Here is a 20,417-nt window from a genome sequence, read left to right as displayed (position 1 = left end):
GACACCCAACTTTAACTCCTTCACAAGGCTACTATGTACCTGCTGAAATAAGTGCTTTCTCGGTCATTTGGTCACTATTACAATCAAATGAATGGTAAAGGGTTGGAAATGAAACTACTAGTTTCACAAAAACTCCAATAAGCAGAAATAAAAAAGAATGGAAATCTATCTGAGATTTGCTTTTAGTATCTGAGTCCTTTAGCTACCTCGAAGAAATGAGCAACATTCTCTTCGGGTGTCCCTACAACAATACCATGGCCAAGATTCAAAATATGTTTCCCTCTGCCTGCTTTCCTCACAGTATCCTTGATTCGGTTGGTGATGAACTCCTTTGAACCAAAAAGAACACCAGGATCCACATTACCTTGAACTGCTATATTTTGTCCCAATCGCCTCCTGCCTTCAGCCATGTCAACAGTCCAATCCAAGCTAACTACGTCAACACCAGTCAAAGCTAGCCTCTCTAGTAAGCCCCCGGATCCACTTGCATATAGGATCAGGGGGAGATTTGGATGCGTTCGTTTTGCAGCATCCACCATCTGTTTTAAGTACGGCAGACTGAACTCTTCAAAATCTACCGGGCTAAGCTCTGTGGCCCATGAGTCAAAGATCTGAACAGCTTGAGCTCCACTCTCAGCTTGGTATTGGATGTATTTTGCCATTGACGTTGCAAATTTCTGAAGCAAGGCATGAAGGACCTGTAGAAGTAAACGGAGGTCAAATAAAAACTGGACCTCGGTACCAAAAAAAAAAAAGTAAACTTTTTCTAACTCGTCCCCATAATGGAATTGCTCCTAAAGTTCCTTGCATGAGACTTGAGAGAGGTGGCTATGACCAATTACTCAGGCACTGCATCTATGCTGAGGAGCCCATCATCTAGAAGTTTAAAGAAAAAAGTGCAATGGTATGAATAAAGATCAGATATACTAGTAAGAGTGAGGGCATCCGACATAAACAACATATTTATTTACTTCTTCCACAGAATCCGCACTCTACTTGGAAATTTCCATTTCCTGCTAAAATCTCAAGGTCCTAAACTAACAGTACGATTGTTGCAGTAGTTAAGTCTTGCATTACTCGCAAGAAACCAAAACCCAGTGGATAATCAATCCCCAATCAAGATGGCATCCAACTGAAACAGATATTGCAAGCATTATACCAACTGATATGAAATTATTATGAACCTTGGTACGTTTCAGAAAGCTGAAGGAAACAAGTATGAATTACCTTGGGTTGTGAGAAAGCTAATCTCTTTATTTTTGCAAAGTGCTTTGATGAACCGCCTTCAACCACGTATGATGCCAGGGTAAAAGGTGCCCCAACAAAGCCAAGGACTGCTGCTTTATTATCTACCTGCAAATATAGACATAGATAAACATAACAAAACTTAGTCTCAGTTAAGGTAAAGTAACCTTCACTTGTACAGACAAATGAAACTATCCCAAGGTTTATTTTAAGTCCATAGAATCAGTCATACTTTAGTGCTTAAATTAAAATGGACTGCTTGTCATCTCTGCTTATGAGGTCCAATTCAAAACCGAACATGGTTATTTAAATTTGGCACTAGCAAGGGATTCATAGACTCCCTAATGGTACCAGATGAGGAAGGCTTTTGTAGGTGGAAAATGAAAAGGAAACATGTCAAGTTAAACCTCTTTCCGCAAAATCGTCAAGGCTTCTCCAACATATGGAACTGAATCTTCAGGAATGAATTCTCTCACTTGATCGACATCAGCACCTGTGCGTAGAGCATTGAATATGACAGGACCCCTACCTTTCACGATGTCAAAAGGTATATTCATCCCAGATAGAGGGGTAAGAATGTCCGAGAATAAAATCACCTACCACAATCAATGTGAAAAAGATCTGAGAAAAGATAACAACCAGCTAACTTAAAGGGATAGAAGAAGTATGACTCGAAATTGTCTCTTACCCCATCAGGTTTAAAAACTTTCCATGGTTGTAGTGAAATTTCCACGACAAGATCAACATTTTCTGATCTTTCGCGAAATGAAGGATACTTCTCACAGATAATTTGGTAACTCTATCACAAGAAATTGTTGATAAATGAGATCTATTTGATCTAAATCATGTGGGGGGAGGGAAAGAAAAAAGCACATTTACATCTCTGGGAAGGGAATGCAACAATAAAGAAGATAACCATGAGATACGTTCTTAGGTAGGAAAGATATAATTATGAAAGGATAACGTAGATGTGCTCTAGTGAAGCAGAAAATTATATTTTGGGATGTTTAGTTATCTGTTAGCCAGGCACGACAGTTAACTTTCTCTGGAAAACTTCACTTTAAAACAGACAATATCTGCAATGACCCAAGGAAAACCCAAGCTCTAGACTTATATTTCAAAAAACTGGTCAAGGTTACAATTGGAGACCTTGGAATTAATTGAAAATTGTAAGAACTTCTCCTTCCCAAGCAATTTGGGATCCCATCACTGCCCATTCATACTAAATCTGGGATATTACAAGATGAAGAACCCAATTTTTTTTTTGGAAAAGGATACAAAACAAGGCATGCATCTTATCAGAACGAATAATCATAAAAAAACAAAGGAAATGACATTAAAAAAAATCCAAAGGGATATGGGCTTTTCATCAATAAAATATTTGGAACATTGAAAAAACAGTTGAGTTCCATGCCTAGTCTTCCGATCAGTAACACCATCCTCATCCAGAGGCAAAAGAGCCGGCCACTTCTGTTCCTTTGTTTTAGTAATAAAAGGATAAGAAAAACAACTACTTATTCGAAAACAAGGTTTAAAGAGTAGAAAACACTAAATGTAAGAAACTCGGACATTCTGAAGTTACAGATTTGTGGGGTTATCTTTCAGAAAATCCTAGAAAAGCATGCATACTACATAAATTATGTCGAAAAGTGCATGTCAACATAGGAAATGTCATTCAAAAGTGGGAGCTGCAAAAACCTGCCTTCATGTACCTCCCTGCTTGCCTCATGAGCCAAACTGGGGGTCTATCAACATCTTTCCCGTGAACTGCATTTAGCAACAGCGGTTCAGCTGCAGCGGTAACTTTTGGTTCAGCCACAGTCCCTACATAGAACTACTGGTTATACTCGAGTATACTCATGGACTCCAAGCATACTTAGTGTTTTACGCAATATTTAACCAAAAAATATACTAACATTTAGTTATATATATCCTAAATATTTATTAAGCTTCATATGAAAGTCACAAAAAAAAAAAAAAAAAAAATTCGGGATGAAAGTCATAAAAAAAAAATCTCTATTGGATGAAAGTGAATCTGCTGCTCTCTCTCCTCTATTTTTCTCTCCGTACACCTTGTGATTTTATTTTCATTATTTTCTGACTTGTTTTCCTTCGTATTGATTCCGATGGTGTTTGATGGTGCAATCGAAGGCTATTTTTATTGGAAAAATATGTTATCCATAAAAGGTATCAATATTGAATCAAAACTATTCGAGGTGCCAAGGGATGGGAGATACGTGATCCTTACAGAGAAGGGTTGGAAAGTGTGATACCCCATATGATATGGATAAGGGTAGGTGGCGTATGGGATCCCAAATTGCTTGGGAAGGAGAAGTTCTTGCACTTTATAAGGTTCCAATGGGGCTCCAATTGTATCATTGACTAGTCCTTTTGGAGTATAGGCTATGTGATTTGGGCCTTCCATTGAGGCGTTACAAATGGTATCAGAGCCTATCCCAACTAGAAATGTGGGACTTGAGCCGTGCCACCTACAATGGACAAGCCCGACGAGGACGTCGGGAATTTAAGGGGGGTAGATTGTGATACCCCATATAATATGGATAAGGGTAGGTGGTGTATGAGATCCAACATTGCTTGGGAAGAAGAAGTTCTTGCACTTTATAAGGTTCCAATGGGGCTCCAATTGTATCATTGACTAGTCCTTTTGGAGTATAGGTCATGTGGTTTGGGCCTTCCATTGAAGCGTTATAGAAAGTGATAAAAAAGATGAACTTGGGATTGGGGATAGTTCGTTGGTTTTACAAGGCATTGGAGGAGTGTCTGAAGGGGGAGGGAGAGTTTCTACACTGCCCATAGGGATGGGGATAGGGGCTATATTGCTCAACGTTGCACCAACTCTAGGGGAGAATATATGGCATTGGTGGAGTATGGTGGAGGGGGACGTCGGAACTTCATCTTCATATCAGGGGACAGGGACAAAGTGGGTTGGAGAAAACTTGTGGTGGTGCTGAAGGAAGCTGGAAGTATTGGTGGTTCAGGGCGACTGTTACCACCAGCCACGACTTCGCAGAACTCAAATTTCCAATTGTACGGTGATGTTCTTCGAGGTAGCAGAGAGGTGGAGAGGCCTCAAGACGTGAACTGTGCAGAGAAAGTAGGCCTATTGAAGCAAGGCCTTGTCACTTCTTTGGGCAATGATCAGTTGAGGGATGGAGATGGTCGAGTTTCTATTGTGCTGAAAGAAGAAAGCGTGTTGAAGGCTCTATGCGAAATGGAGGTGCAACTGGGAGAGCTAACTAATAGAGTGGGATGGTTAAAATAATACGTTGAATTAAAAGGGATGATGGGGGTGGGCCTGGGCCAGGGTTGGGAAGTTGAAGATCAACGGGCTAGGGACTGGGCCAGGGAGCCCATAGGTAAGGGGAAGGGAAAGATAATGGGCCATGATGATGGGCCTTGACCCAGTAACGACCAAAATAGATCTGGCCCATTTTGGAGGAAGACGAGCCATAGCTTCCAACAGGAGGAAGTTGGCCCATCGAGGGGTGGGGTCGAGCCGCTGATCCCAGCGTTGCCTTAGACAACCTCGCCGAAGGTGGTAGCCCATATGGCAAAGGTGATGGCACGGACAGCAACCAAAATAGTGTCTGAAGCCCTAAAAAAGTGCGATAACATTGCCATCGCTATTGCAAATGTTTCGAATCTCGCACAGAAAGGTGCGACGGAGATCGGCGACTCCTGTAAGACGTCTTTGGGGCTTGAAGTTCCTGCGATCGAGGAGAATACTTTCACTGGTTTCATTCCCATGTGTGGGTTGCTACAGGGGCCAACTATGGGGGATGCACAGAACCTTTCGAGGATCAACAGCGACCCCTCAAACAGGACTCAAGTGGTGGCTGGAGAAATCATGGCTGGGCAGAAATCGACACCAGTTGCTGGTGAAGTAGTGGGCCCAAACAGTGATGATCTAGTACCATCACCCATTCGGGAGCATGGAGAAGTAAGCTCAAAAGGAGACGATATGCAGTTGATCATCTGCGAAGGGGATTGCATAGATAGAAGAGATGCCGAACCATTATGAGTGCTCCCTCCTAGCTCCAATTCTGAAATTCCAGATTGGGTATTCAAGAAAGTGGAAGAGTTGCAAATTTGGGCTGGGGTGTCTTGTACAGGTTTTGAAGAGCAGTTTAGGGCTCTTATTATAGCCATTGAAGAGAGTAGATTGAAGTCGGCTACAAAGAGAAATAGGGAACTTAAAAGACTACAATGCTCTATAAATTATAAAGTGAAGGAGGGAAGTGGCGGTAGGGATAGAACGAAAGGGAGGGGTATGTCCATTGTCCATGAAACCTAAGATTCTCTCATGGAACGTGCGGGGGCTTAATGATCGCAACAAGCGCCTTCGCATAAAATCCTTGTTGCAGCGAATGTGGAAGGTGGATGTAGTGTGTCTTCAAGAAACAAAACAAAGGATCGTTGATTGAAGACTTATCCGTAGCTTATGGGGATGTTCTTATGTGGGCTAGTCATACTTGGCTTTGGAAGGAGCATCTGGTGGGGTGCTTTTGATGTGGGATAAAAAAGTTGTGGAGGAGGTGGAGTGTGTTGGGACTTTTTCGGTGGTTTGTTTATTAAAAAATATAGTAGATGGGTGGGAGTGGGCATATGCAGGCATTTATGGGCCAAATCTAGATAGAGAAAGGAGAAGGATGTGGGAGGAGTTGTGGGCGTATATTATCTTTGGGATGTGCCATGGTGTATGGGTGGGGATTTCAATATGACTCGTTTTCCAAGCGAGCGATCGGGGAATATTCGCCACTCAATAGCCATAGAGGAGTTTTCCGAGTTCATGTTTGATTTGGATCTAATGAATCTTCCCCTTGCCTGGGACAAGTTCACATGGTCCAATAGTAGGGGGTGGTCGAGATTTGATAGGTTTCTTGTTTCTCCTTCCTGGGAATCACACTATTCGGAATTGTATCAAAAGAGGCTGGCCCGGTGTTGCTCGGATCATTTTCCTATTATGTTAGATTGTGGAGGCATTAATAAGGATCACCAGCATTTCATGTTCGAAAATATGTGGTTAGCAGTGGATGGCTTTGCTGAGAAAGTTCGTACCTGGTAGTCTTCTTTTTAGTTCTCGGGTACTCCTAGTTTCATTCTTGCGGGTAAGCTTAAGGCTTTAAAGCGAGACCTAAGGAGGTGGAACTTGGAAGTTTTTGGCAATATTGACAACCAGAAGACTATCCTTTTGGAGGAGCTTCAAAACTTGGAGGAACAGTGTTTGATGGGAAACGCCTCTGGAGAGGCATTTTTTAGGAAGAGTGTGGTGGTGACTGAATTGGAGAGGGTTTTGTTGATGGAAGAAACATCGTGGCATCAAAAATCCAGGGCTCTTTGGCTTAAAGAAGGGGATAAATATACGAAGTTTTTTCATAGAGTGGCCAATTCTCATAGGCGCAACAACACATTGATATGCAGAGTGCGAGCTGGTTGGAAAGACCTTTTGAAGAAGATGAGGTTCATAAGGTTATTAGAAGCATGGCCAAAGACAAAGCACTTGGGCCGGATGGATTTTCGATGGGGTTTTTTCAACATTGTTGGGAGATTGTGAAATGTGTTATGCGGGTCTTTTATTGAATTCCATGCTTTCCAAAAATTTGAAAAATGCTTTAATGCGACATTCATAGCCCTTGTTCCGAAGAAACAGGGAGTGTTGGAAGTTGATGATTTCCGTCCCATTAGCCTAGTGAGTGGGGTTTACAAAATTATCTTGAAGGTTCTGGCTAATCGATTAAGTGTGGTAATTGAGCAAATCATTTCGAAGCCTCAAAATGCATTCGTTCGGGGGAGGCAGATACTTGATTCAGTTCTTATTGCCAATGAGTGTTTGGATCAGAGGTTAAAGGAGGGTAAATCAGGCATACTATGTAAGCTTGACATGGAGAAAGCCTATGATCATGTAAATTGGGATTTTCTCCTTTACTTGGGAGATGTGGTTTCGGTATCAGGTAGATTTCATGGATTCGATGTTGCATAACTACTGTGCGTTTCTCAGTACTAGTTAATGGTACCCTGGTGGGTTTCTTTAATAGTTATTGTGGACTGAGGCAAGGGGACCCTTTGTCTCCATTTCTATTTGTAATTGTTAGGGGTGTAACCGGTCCGGTCCGGTCCGGTTTTGGACAAAATTTAGGACCGAACCGGTATGTACCGGTTTTGCATTTTTAAAAACCGATTACGCACTGGTTACCCCCCTAAACTGGTACATCCGGTTTTACCGGTTCCGGTCCAGTTCGGTCCGGTTTTCCGGTTTTAATTTAGTGAATGCATGAGATTTGTGAGAGAGAGAAGCATTGAAAGTAGCTAGCAATCTGGAACTTGGAACAAATATAGGTGTGAGAGAGAGACCAATATCTGAAGACAAATGCATTGAATCTGAAACTGCATCAAAAGGATACCTTGCTAGAATATTATTACAGATCAGATTCATCACTATAGTATAGCCATATATTAGTAACAGTACATGCATCTCCATATTCATCACTATAGATCAGATTCATCAAGAAGATGATTTTAACCTTTTTTTTACTTTTAATATCTTGAATCCATCTATGTCAAAAGGGCATCTAACTGGTAGGTAGGTTTTTTTTTACAATTCAATAGATGTTTTATTTTTCATTTTTGACTTGGTAGAAATGGGAGATTTCATCTTTGGAAGTCATACAAGAGATATGGGATTGAAGGCAATGGAGCAAAGCCACTTGAAAGCTTTCATTCAACTCAAATGCTTAATCAAACATAACAAACAGAGCTTTAGGCTAACGTGGTCCTTAGGGAAAAAAAAACCTAGGAAGTCCACAACCCAACCATATCATTGCAGACGTAAGAGTCTCACTCAACTTGGAAGTATTAGACTTTCTTTGTTGTGTTTGAAATCGACAACCCAAAGTAAAATAGTTTCTCTGTTCTGCTTTCTTTTAACAACTGGGAGCATATATCTAAACAATCCTGACCTTAAAGAAAGATGCACAAAATTGTATAGGAAATAAGTCCAAAGAGCAACACCTAGACGAAAATTCTCAAAGATGTCTAAAGTTCCCATTTAACCAATAAACCTTTGAAACAAAAAAGTTCCCATAACAATTAAACCAACATAGATTAAAAATGATATACACATCCGAGATTGTTTCAAGAAAAATTACCGTCGAAGACAGAGAGGCGTGAGAGAGGGGCTGTCGGCTGCGTGAGAGATGGGAGGGCTGCGTGAGACGGTGAGAGACAGAGAGGGCAGCGCAGCGTTGAGAGAGGGGCCGATGGGTTGTGTGTGTGACGGGAACGGCTAGAGAGGTGAGGCCGTGAGGGGAGGTGCAACGGCGAGAGAGCGGGTCTGTGTTTCTGAGGGAGCGACGGCAAGAGGGAGGGGACTCAGGCTGAGGGGGCGACGGCGAGATGTGCACAGTGCAACGGCGTGGGCTGTGGCCGCGTGAGAGGGCAGAGATGCAGAGAGGCTGCGAGGCAGAGTGAGAGAGTGAGGAAGAGAGGGGCGGGTCTTAGGGTTTGGGAGACTGGAGGTGCAACGGCGTCATTCAAATTATTACTAATAGTCTAATTAGACTAAAACTCTTATACTATAAGTCTATAACTATATCAGTAATTTTGTATAACTATAAATATAGTCTATATTAGACTATTAGTATTAGAATAAATATTAGTATTAGTTATAGCTATATAATATATTAGACTATATATTATTATTAGACTATTAGTATAGCTATATATTAGTATTAATTATAGTGATTTGGTATAACTATATATATTATTATTAGACTATTAGTATAACTATATTAGTATAAGTATTAGTATTAGAATAAATATTAGTATTAGTTATAGCTATATAATATATTAGACTATATAATAGTATTAATATTAGACTATTAGTATATATATTAGTATTAGTTATAGCTATATAATATATTGGGCTATATAATAGTATTAATATTAGGCTATTAGTATAGCTATATATTAGTATTAGTTATAGTGATTTAGTATAACTATATTAGTATAACTATAACTCTAGTCTATATTAGACTATTAGTATTAGTATATATATTAGTATTAGTTATAGTGATTAGAATAACTATATATTAGTATTTGTTATAGTGAGTTTAATTTATTAAAACTATATATAGTTATATATATTTTGTTACAGTGATTTAACCTCTTAAAAAAAATTGTTATAGTGATTATATCTAATACTATAGTATAGTATTAGTTATAGTGACTTAGTATAACTATATTAGTATCAGTATAACTATAGTCTATATTAGACTATTAGTATATATATTAGTATTAGTTATAGCTATATAATATATTAGACTATATAATAGTATTACTATTAGACTATTAGTATAGCTATATATTAGTATTAGTTATATATTGGTATTAGTTATAATGATTTAGTATAACTATATTAGTATAACTATAACTATAGTCTATATTAGACTATTAGTATTAGTTATATATTAGTATAGCTATATAATATATTGGACTATATAATAGTATTAATATTAAACTATTAGTATAACTATATATTAGTATTCGTTATATATTGGTATTAGTTATAGTGATTTAGTATAACTATATTAGTATAAGTATAACTATAGTCTATATTAGACTATTAGTATTAATTATATATTAGTATAGATATATAATATATTAGACTATATAATAGTATTAATATTAAACTATTAGTATAGCTATATATTAGTATTAGTTATAGTGATTTAGTATAACTATATTAGTATAAGTATAACTATAGTCTATATTAGACTATTAGTATTAGTTATATATTATTATAACTATATAATATATTAGACTATAATAATATATAACTATTGTCTATATTAAACTATTAGTATTAGTTAGACTATATAATAGTATTAATATTAGACCATTAGTATGGCTATATATTAATATAGCTATATAATATAAGTATAATTATAGTCTATATTAGACTATAAGTATAACTATAGCTATATTGAGTTTGTTAATTGTTATATTAGTATTTGTTAATTGTTATAGTAAGTTTAATTTATTATAACTATATTATTCATAGAATTATAGTGATAGTATTAGCATAGTAATTTAGTATTAGAAATTAGTATTTATTACTATATCATTATTTTATATGTGATTACTTAGTATAGTGATTATTTAGCTATATATAATATATCAGTATTAGTTATATATTAGTATAGCTATAAATAAAATGTTATTAATCATTTAAATATATATAAAATTAAATTTTCATCTTTAAGATTAAACTTTTATTTTTTAAATTATAATAACATTATCTTATATATAATTATATTAATAACATATGATCAAACAAATTACAAATGTTCATATTTAAAATTAACATTTTATGTTATAATTTATAAATTATAATATGAAATTATTTAATATATATTTATATATTATATATAAAACTTATATATAAAAAATATTTTGTGTAATATTAATTTTATATAAAACTTATATACATATATATAAAATATTAATTTTTATATTTTCTTTTTAACAACCGGGCCGGTCCGGTCCGGTCCCGGAAACCATGAAACCGGGACCGGACCGGATCGGCCGGTTTTACGGTTTCAAGAACCGGTCCCGGACCGGACCGGTTCAAAACCGGTCTAACCGGTCCAGTCCGGTTTTCCGGTTCAAATTTACACCCCTAGTAATTGTTATGGAGGCACTAGGCTGGATGGTGAAGGCAGTTGTAGATGGAGGTTATATAACTAGTTTTTCAACAGGCAGTACTTATGGCTCTATCATGATCTCACATCTTTTGTTTACAGATGATACACTGCTCTTTTGTGAAGCGGAGTTGGGTCAAATCCAAGCCATACGAGCACTCTTGTTGTGCTTCGAGGTCGTGACAGGTCTCAAGGTAAACTTGGGCAAAATCTGAGATGGTGGCGGTGGGTGTGGTGCCCCATATTAGTATATTACTAGAAACGTTGGGGTGTGAAGTGGGTTCTTTGCCTATGAAATATTTGGGCTTTCCTTTGGGGGCCACTTTCAAAGCTAGAGGTATATGGGAAGGGGTTATTGAGAGAGTGGAGAAACGGTTGGTTGGGTGGAAACGACTATATCTATCGAAATGAGGGCGACTCACATTGATCACTAGTATTTTATCTAACCTCCCAACCTATTTCCTATCTCTATTCCCATTGCCGGTGGGGTGGTGCATCGATTAGAGAAGTTATTCCGGACTTTCTTATGGGGTGGTCTGGGAGAAGAAACCAAATTCCATCTTGTTAATTGAAATAAAGTTTGCTCCCCAGTTTCGAGTGGAGGTTTGGGAGTGCGCAATTTGAGGACTTTCAATAAAGCACTTTTGGAGAAGTGGCTATGGAGGTATCAAGAAGAAGGGGAGTCTTTGTGGAAGGAAGTTGTAGACTCTAAACATGGAGGTGCGTGAGGGGGTTGGTGTACTAATGAAGTGAGGGGGGGTATGGTGTGGATTTGTGGAGATATACAAGGGGGGATAACAATGCTTTAAAAATAATATTAGATGTGTGGTCGGACAAGGCACTCGCATCAAGTTTTGGCAGGATGTCTGGTGTGGAGAGCGTTCTTTGGAGAGGGACTTCCCAACTTTTTATAACATTGCGGCTAGTAGGGAGGCTTCGATAGTGGATCTGTTTGTGTTTTCCCAAGACTCTTATCAATGGAATATCTTATTCACTCGGGCTAACCATGATTGGGAGTTGTCTACTGTTTCTAAATTTTTTAGCTTGATATAATCTTCAGAAAGATTAACGGCAGGATGATAGGTTACAATGGAGGTGCAAGGCCAGTAAGAAGTTCTCAGTCAAGACATATTATAAAATTCTGGCATCACAAGGTAATGTACATTTCTCGTGGAAAAGTGTTTGGAGGTCACGCATACCTTCCAAAGTGGCTTTTTTTGTGTGGACTGTTGCACTTGGAAAAATTTTAACCACGGATAATTTAAGGAAGAGGGGCATCATTGTGATGGATTGGTGTTATCTATGCAAAAAAAGGGAGAATCAGTGGACTATCTACTATTGCATTGTGAGGTGACGAGAGAGTTGGGGAATGGGATATTTAGTAGGGTCGATGTTGCGTGGGTTATGTCGGCAAAGGTGGTTGACTTGCTTGCATGTTGGAAGGGTCCACAAGGTTGTTCCCAGGTAGCAACAACTTGGAAGATGATCATGTTGTGTATTATGTGGTGTATTTGGATGGAAAGGAATGCACAATGCTTTGAAGATAGGGAGCGAACAATGGAGCTTCAGAATTTTTTTCTGCACACTTTACTATGATTTTCAGTCATTGTTCTTAATGGAAATAGCGTACAGGAATTCTTAGCTCTAATTTAGCTTTTTAAGAATGTATTTAGGTGTTTTCTATTGTATACTCCCTGTGTACATAGGCCATTCCTATCTTCATTCATATTAATGAAAATTACTTTTTACTGATAAAAAAAAAAAAAATTGAAAGTCACAAACAAGATAGCTTGGAAAGATATCCTACCTACAAGGAGAAATCTTGAGGGAAAAAGAAAAGAATTATTGATGATTATATCTGTGAATTGGATATAAAACTCCAAAAGTAGAAATGAAACAATTCTTTACTGTGGTATAGGGGACAAGACTGCAAAACTTTAGATTTGAAAATGACCTCCCTCATCTCGTTCTTGATAAAACTAAGGTCTCTATTACAAAAGAGTCTGGATGTTGAAGAAGAGTTTTCAGAAAGAGAAAAATCTATGTTGACACCCTCCCCCACTGGGTGTGTTCAAGCTTAATGTTGATGGGGTCTAATATGAAGATATGCAGAAAGTGGGAGCTGGAGCTGGAGTGATTCTACGAGATGAGAAGAGGAATGTTCTAATGGCAATGAGTGAAGTAGAAACATGGGTGGCCGAGGCTCATGATATTAAGGCTGTCTCGACATGGTGTGGAATGTAGATTACTTATAATATTTAGTTTTAGTGACATAACCCTTGAAAGAGACTCATTATGGATGATAAGGCCCTCAATTCCTCCTCTCCTAACTTGTCAAGACAAGGCCACTTGTTTGATGGGATCAAAGATCAATCGAAGCATTCCAATAATTACGAAGTTGCTCATGTAAGAAGGGATGACGATTTATAGCTCACAAGTTAGCTAAGCATGCTCTGTTGATTGATGATATAGGCTTGGAGGTATTTATCCCCGATCTGGTTATGTAAAATGTATCGGTGGATTCTATGGGTCATTCTTATTTGGATGGCCCATGTGTCTCTCTGCAAATCTAGGTCTTAGAGTTTGGGTTGAAATTCTAGGGATTCCTTAGCCACAAAAATCATGCGTTATACATCACTACAAAGGTACCGTTACCTCTTACATCATATACCATTTACAAACAGAAAAAGGAAAAAAAAAAAAATCCATGAGCTTTTTGGACGCCAATTATCAACATTCCTGACACAACAGGTTCTACAAAAATATCAAATTCCATGTGCAAGAATTGGTTCGAACTATTACAAGAATAGCAATCTAAATTGAGCATTCACCATAGGTTGGTTGTCCGTAGGAAAAGACTAAACCAAGGAAGTGATCAGTAACACTCGGGTATTACAAAATAAAGACAAGAATTTCGTGAAATCTTCCCACAAATTTTGTCAGCAATAAAAGGAAACGGAAAGAATTAACAAATGCGCAATAATAATAATAATAATAATAACAATAATAATCATCAGATGCATATAAAGGAGGACAATTCACCTCCAAAGGCACAGTGGATCCGGGGCCTTGAACTTGAGGAGAAAGTGAATCTGGAGCTTCTATTGGAAGCAGAGGGAGCAGAGAAAGAAGGTGCGGAGCTACAGCTATAGATGCAGCAAGACATTGTTTGACAATTGGCAAAAAATCCAGAAAGCTAGTTTTGGGAAGCTGTACGCATGTCTCTGAAAGGTCTACTTTTTAGATTAGATTAATAAAGCAGTCAGAGGTTGAAGACGATGGGAATGGATAAGACTGTGAACAGTCGCATATCCAACAATTTCAGAGTGGGCACTGATCTGTGGCCATATCAGCGTGTTGCAGAAAAAATGGGGCCCATTCTGGTTTGCTATCCATGCAAAACGGAACCATGGTTCATCTCACGGATGCCCAAAATTTTTCCCACCAACAAGAAGTTTGGGTAGCGAAAATCAGAAATTACTTACCGAGAATGCACACCTAAAAGAGAGAAATGCTTTGGCCATATGGCAACTACACGAGAATAAATTTATAAATTAACGTAATTTAATATTATACATTATATTATAAAATTATTTTTTATATAAAATAAATTTAACACATCATATACATACACATTAATTTGCGACTATTTTTGTGATGATAATAAAAACAAAAGGCAGTAATAGTAATCAACAGTAAGTTCTAACTTCTACCTAAAAAATTTCACTATTTAATAATAAATTTCACATGTGTTTTAAAAATGAGTAAGCAAAATTTACACATTTAACATTATTACAAAATAAGAATGCAGTGTTACATACTAAGTCAATGTTCAATAATCTCATATCTAACGGAAAAAAGTATTGATGGATTATTAAAATAAAACTTTGGCATCATAGGACAGATATTCTGCTTGTCAAACTAATAATAAAGCTCGATTTGGTTTTGAACCATTAGTAAGATTAGTGATATGGTTTCAGAATGCTATAACAATGCGACTGAGCTGCACATTGTAAATCCAGTTTTTATTTTTTTATTTTATTTTATTTTATTTTTGTCTGACTGTAGGCATGATCTCATATAACGGAGGCATGTTAACTTTTTAGGCTTTTTATTTTCATCTTTTTATTTATCTTTAAATGAAGAAACATATATATTAAATTAGGGAGAATATGAAAAGCATACAATATCAAGACCATGACACTCAAATACCCATTTAAACATATAACTTTGTCTGGACTTTAAAATGGGCTCTAGCAATGAAACCAGCAAATAAAAAGAAATTAACCAGCAAGATGCTTTTATTAACAGAGCAATGTTAAAGTAGAGTTCCCCAAAGTAGGATCTTCTACACTGAAGGAAGGGAAGAAATCAAGATAGTCCATCTAAGGGAACGAATATTCCCTGGTTGTTACATTTTTCACCTATATGTTAAACAGCAAACGCGGATTCATTTATGAATTTCACAGGACACCATGAAATACAAAAGAAAGCTCTGAAGATTAGCTGCTTAATTACAAGGAGAAATTTGGCAAGGGAGTGAAGAGAGGAACGGTGGAAAGTGAATCAAAAAATGGTATCAGTGGTAAGCTTCCTCTTCGGTGGAGATTTCTCCACAATCTGCTTTTGCAGGTCCATGAATGCAGAACCCTTATTTGCAAATAATCTTCGCAGGTTAATTACTGAAAGCTCATTAAAGCCGGCAACTGCAAGATCGGCCTGCACCAGATCGTACCTGCATGTTCTGGAACCAATCAATCTCCAAATTCAATGAAGGTTTCAGACATATTTTTCAGGCTACATTTCACAGACTAGAAAAAGTGCATAACGAGCACACATTTAGATCAACACTGTGGCATGGCAAGTGATTTTATTCCGCACAACATTTGCTGGAACACAATTAACATCAAGACACAGTCATTGCACCCGCATAGACCAAGAAAAACTCAAAACAAACGATTACTTTAACAAATCAGTGAGGAAAATTGATATTATAGCATAAAACACTCGTAACAAGGACAAACTTTTATGTATCTTTGTATTAATTAAAAGAGGATGTATGAATTAAGTGTGTGTAGAAAGTGAACAATATTCTATTTTTTATTAAACACGCAAAGGAGCACTACTCATGCTCACACTTACAGAAGGTGTATACAGGAGCACCTAACCAAGGGAAAAACATATAACAAATTATGCCAGCTTTATGAAACATCTTAAAAACTCCCTATTCAGAAGTGTCAATACGCACGCTGGGTGAGCACCAATTAGCGCCACAGCCATCATTGTACAATTGTGTGCAGCAGTTACACCCCTTGGGTCATCCTCAAACACCACACACTTCGATGGTTTCCGGTCCAACTGCAAGGAGCACAAGCATCTCAAAAATCATAGCAGAACTATAGAGCAGCAGTGATGTCACACATACCATGTCTCAGGAAGCATAATGTTATATTCTATAACCGTGCATATGGCAGGCAACTTTCACTTGCAATAACTTTGAGTTATGAAGAGAAAAAACGAGATCCAGCATCAAAATCCAAATTTTAAATTTAAGAAAATAAAGGTTTCCTTGTATAATCATTTACAGTTTAAGTTGTAATTAAATGACTCCAGATTAGCCATTTCAGGTTTTGGAGAAAATATAAGGCAAGAAAAAATGTTAAGAAAATTAAGAAAGGCTGAACTCGAAAGCTGGGAGTGAATAGATCTTAATCATGTCTTGCAAACTTTACCTTCACAGCCGCAGAAAGAAACCTATGAGCTATTGACTCCATACCGTCTTCTTCAGTCACGATTGCCTGCAACTCCAAAACGATGACAATTAGCTGGGAGTGCATGATGTCCACAATTACTTCAGTGTGACTTTTAAGGGAAGTTACCATTTAGTGCAATCTAATATAATTCCTGATCAAATAAATCTATCTCAATCTAACTTTTCATGCATCTTTTATCATGATAGCTGCATATAATATTTCCACTGAAATTTTCTCATCAACTTTTTGTCAAAATTTTTTATGTTTTGAATAATTATTCTCATCAGCCACTATTCACTACCCCACACCCCACGAAAAAAAAAAAATTTGTCAGATGTGGGGTGTGGGGGTAAATAGTGGTTAATGTATAACAAAACCCGTTACTGAAATTTCTTTACGAACAGAATCACAACAAAAATGCAGCCCTATTTTGTAGAGAAAAATGGTTTCCCAATAGCATGTAATTTCATTGTGTATCAAATGGTAGAAAAACAGAGAAGCATAAAGCAAGCAACTACATATCCTGAAAACAGAGCAGAGTTGAATTTACCATTTAGAATGCCAAAGGGAAACATCATGTTGCATATCCTGCTGAACTGTGCATATAAAGATGTGCCAACTCACTGCTTTTCTCCGCAGAGAAAGGAATTTTGAATTTGAAACAAATAACCAACCTGGAAATACTTCTTGAGATCCATTTCCCTTAGTGCCTCTACAATATATCTCCGATCTAAACTTGAAACAACAGCACATGGGATGCGAGATGTAGAAACTGCATCCAGCCATTCTTTGAGCCCCTCCATGGGTTCTTTAAGCTGTAAAAAAAAAAAAAAAAAAAAAAAAAAAAAAAAAAGCTAAAATGTTGCACCTGAGATAAACATGACACCAATAGAATAATTAAATTAAGTGCTCACTTCAAGAAGATTCCTGTAATATAACCGTGAAAATCTAAACTTCAATCGCTCTATTTCGCTTTCTGATTCATCCAAAAGTAAAAACTGAAAGATTTTGGAAACTTGTCAGAGACATTTGATATAAAAAATAAGGAATCGGCAGTTAATGAGAAACAACCACCTCTATCTCCAAAAATCTAATTTATTTCTAGTCTAACAAGAGATGCATTCCTGAGACGATACCATGTAATAATTGTGATAGACATGAACACTATGTTGGTTCAATTATGCTAATATAACCATGAATTTCCAAACCTTCTTGAGTACATGATCAGCACCTGCACAAACCATCAGTCTTTGCACATCACCATTTTCAGGAATTTCCTTTCCTGCATGAGAATTCAAAATAACCAACTATATGATCATAGCATCAGAAATTTTGGTTCAATCTCACCAAGTCATCACAAAATAATAAAAAAAACATAATTTCTCCCCTTCTTTGAAAAAAATTTTCTTTGTCTGCACAAAAATCATTCTTATACCCCCCCCGGGGCCAAATAAAATCGAAAAGAAAAGTTTTTACATACCCAATTCATAGGCAAGCTGCTTCCAAGCATTCAACTTTAAAGCTCGAGTATCTGCCTGAAACGTATTATACATGTAATTACATTGGGGGAATTTTTTTTTTCAGTGTAGATTCATGCCCACCCCCAAGGAGGAAAACCTGAATACACAACTCAAACCACCAGATTCATGTATCAGATAACCTAGGGGAACTCCTAGCGTAGAATTGAGCCCAATATGTCTAATTCTACAGCTCATCTCAAGCCCACCCTTTGAAAATAAGCTGCATCTGAACGGGTACTGTGGAAATTATATCTATTGAGTTTTTGAAATAATTGTGTTTTTGTGTCTGGAGAGTAATTATAAATATGGAAAAGAATCTCCCTTTTATAGTTCAAGTCTAATTGTAGACAACCTGAAACACATATGCGTGAACCTCATTTATGATCTCACTTTCTATTTGTTGGTTGAGGAACTGAACTTTTATTTAAATTATCTCCGGAGAAAGTCTTATCATTTTGAAACTTCGGTTATAATGGGGGCTTTCACAAAAGCAGGCAGGCGCCGGTGTGTTACACGTCAGTTATCTCCCTTATCTATTAAAGATTTGCATCATTAACTGGTTTTACTCCGTGTAAATAACAATTTCAGCTCTGTTCTACCCAGCATTTTAATAAAAAAATCCAGCATCATCAAATAAGTCCATGATACACTACCCAAAGTTTGGAAATTTACCACCACATTGTCCCAGGAGAAAACAAGGCCATATGCTTCATCTGGCTTCATTGCATAGCGTATTCGTTGAAGAAAGCCTTCTTGCAATCTGTTGTTCAAGAACTCCTATTTGCAATAAGTAGAAACAACCAAATCCGACCATCAGATGAGAAAAAACTGAACCATGCATATGAGATTAGCCAAATTCCTTACCACATCAACCTTTAGAGGTCCATCTGGCCTAAAAGTCTCAAAACCTTCTCCATATTCAGCTCCAATTGCCTGCAACGCAACCAAAGGTGAACAAAAATTATCCAGTTAATCAAAACTGCAATGCTAACCGTGAAACTGTGCAATAAAAGCTACAACCCGGAAGCTCAATTCTCAAACACAATGGGTTCGCCAACATATCTTCCCTGCAAAACGCGAATTAAGGCAAACCCGCAAACTTAAAAAAGAAATTTGTTTGGAGCTCCGGTGCATAGAATAAAGGAAGGGAAAAAAGCAGTTTGATTGAGAATTAGGAATGCGGTAAATAAAAAATTAAAAGGAGCATGGGAAATCAATACCTCTTGCATGAAAACCTTGTTGGGTGTGGTGGGAAACCCATTTAAGGAGACATTTTCGTCGAACTCAAAAGCTTTCCTAACCACCAGGTTATACTTAACCAGGTTCAGGCGCCCTGATTTCTGTGTCATACGAGCAATTAATAATCGAAATAAACGGCAGGGACGTAAAATAAACTTTTAAAAACAATATTAAAGAAATAAAGGCAGACCGGTATTCGGAGCTGGGCAGGGAATGATATACGAGAAGAGGGTATCCAAGGAAGTAGAAGAGAAGATCTAGAGGTTCGGAAACTGCTGCAACTTGCACAGCCCATTAGCACACAACTAGATGAATATGGTTGAGCCCCAAATCCCGTAGAGAGTAGCTGGTTCTCTTTTCTTCTTCTTTTTTCCCTACGGTACTCCTCTTCCGGACTGTTTAGACGGAGGGAAACGAAAGCGAATGGAATGGAAAGATGACGAGTTGTGCTGTCTCTGCTGTTAGAGAGAGACGAATATTTGAAAGGAAAACGAAACGAAATAATGAAACTCCGGCAGTAAATATCTCAAGAAAATATCTCTTTATTAATTATTATTATTTTTACCTATCTTTTATTACCATTTATTATTCTATTATTATTTTTACATTATTTTTTTATTACTATTTACATAATACTTGAATACTTTACTACCCAAACGTAATTTAATTTTAACTCATCTCATTTTATTATTATAATTTTTATAAATTATTATATAAAATATAATAAATAATTTCACTCTTTCAAATTCTAAAATAATAATAAGAGAATTGCTATAAACACAAAGTTATTAAAGAGATTATACAAAATAAATTTACAAACTGATGTGATTTTATGAAATCTATTAAATCTACCTTATAATAAAAGTAATTTTAGAATTTGACGTAACACATCAAGACATAGTTTGTATATTTATTTTTGTATAATCACTTTATGACTAAAA

At 37.0% G+C, this 20,417-nt stretch overlaps 2 protein-coding genes across 2 annotated transcripts; both read right to left on the bottom strand.

The window, feature by feature from the left end:
- Nucleotides 1-14,377, bottom strand: LOC121267059 (uroporphyrinogen decarboxylase-like). The gene is made up of 6 exons (XM_041170939.1): nt 14,007-14,377; nt 2,948-3,069; nt 1,934-2,044; nt 1,653-1,841; nt 1,228-1,353; nt 1-698 (listed from the first exon to the last, which is right to left on the bottom strand). The coding sequence occupies exons 1-6, from the start codon at nt 14,128-14,130 to the stop codon at nt 183-185; spliced, it is 1,188 nt and encodes a 395-aa protein (XP_041026873.1). The 5' UTR covers nt 14,131-14,377; the 3' UTR covers nt 1-182.
- Nucleotides 14,378-15,247: 870 nt separating this feature from the next.
- Nucleotides 15,248-19,996, bottom strand: LOC121238852 (5-amino-6-(5-phospho-D-ribitylamino)uracil phosphatase, chloroplastic-like). Its single transcript, XM_041135918.1, has 11 exons — nt 19,667-19,996; nt 19,458-19,577; nt 19,102-19,170; nt 18,910-19,014; nt 18,198-18,252; nt 17,926-17,999; nt 17,632-17,715; nt 17,392-17,532; nt 16,697-16,762; nt 16,213-16,322; nt 15,248-15,699 (listed from the first exon to the last, which is right to left on the bottom strand). The coding sequence occupies exons 1-11, from the start codon at nt 19,769-19,771 to the stop codon at nt 15,531-15,533; spliced, it is 1,098 nt and encodes a 365-aa protein (XP_040991852.1). The 5' UTR covers nt 19,772-19,996; the 3' UTR covers nt 15,248-15,530.
- Between the last annotated feature and the right edge of the window lie 421 nt (nt 19,997-20,417).

The sequence above is a fragment of the Juglans microcarpa x Juglans regia genome, chromosome 1D, assembly GCF_004785595.1.
Source record: "Juglans microcarpa x Juglans regia isolate MS1-56 chromosome 1D, Jm3101_v1.0, whole genome shotgun sequence".
Classification (NCBI taxonomy): Eukaryota; Viridiplantae; Streptophyta; class Magnoliopsida; order Fagales; family Juglandaceae; genus Juglans; species Juglans microcarpa x Juglans regia.
This window is presented reverse-complemented; position numbering and strand designations above follow the sequence as displayed.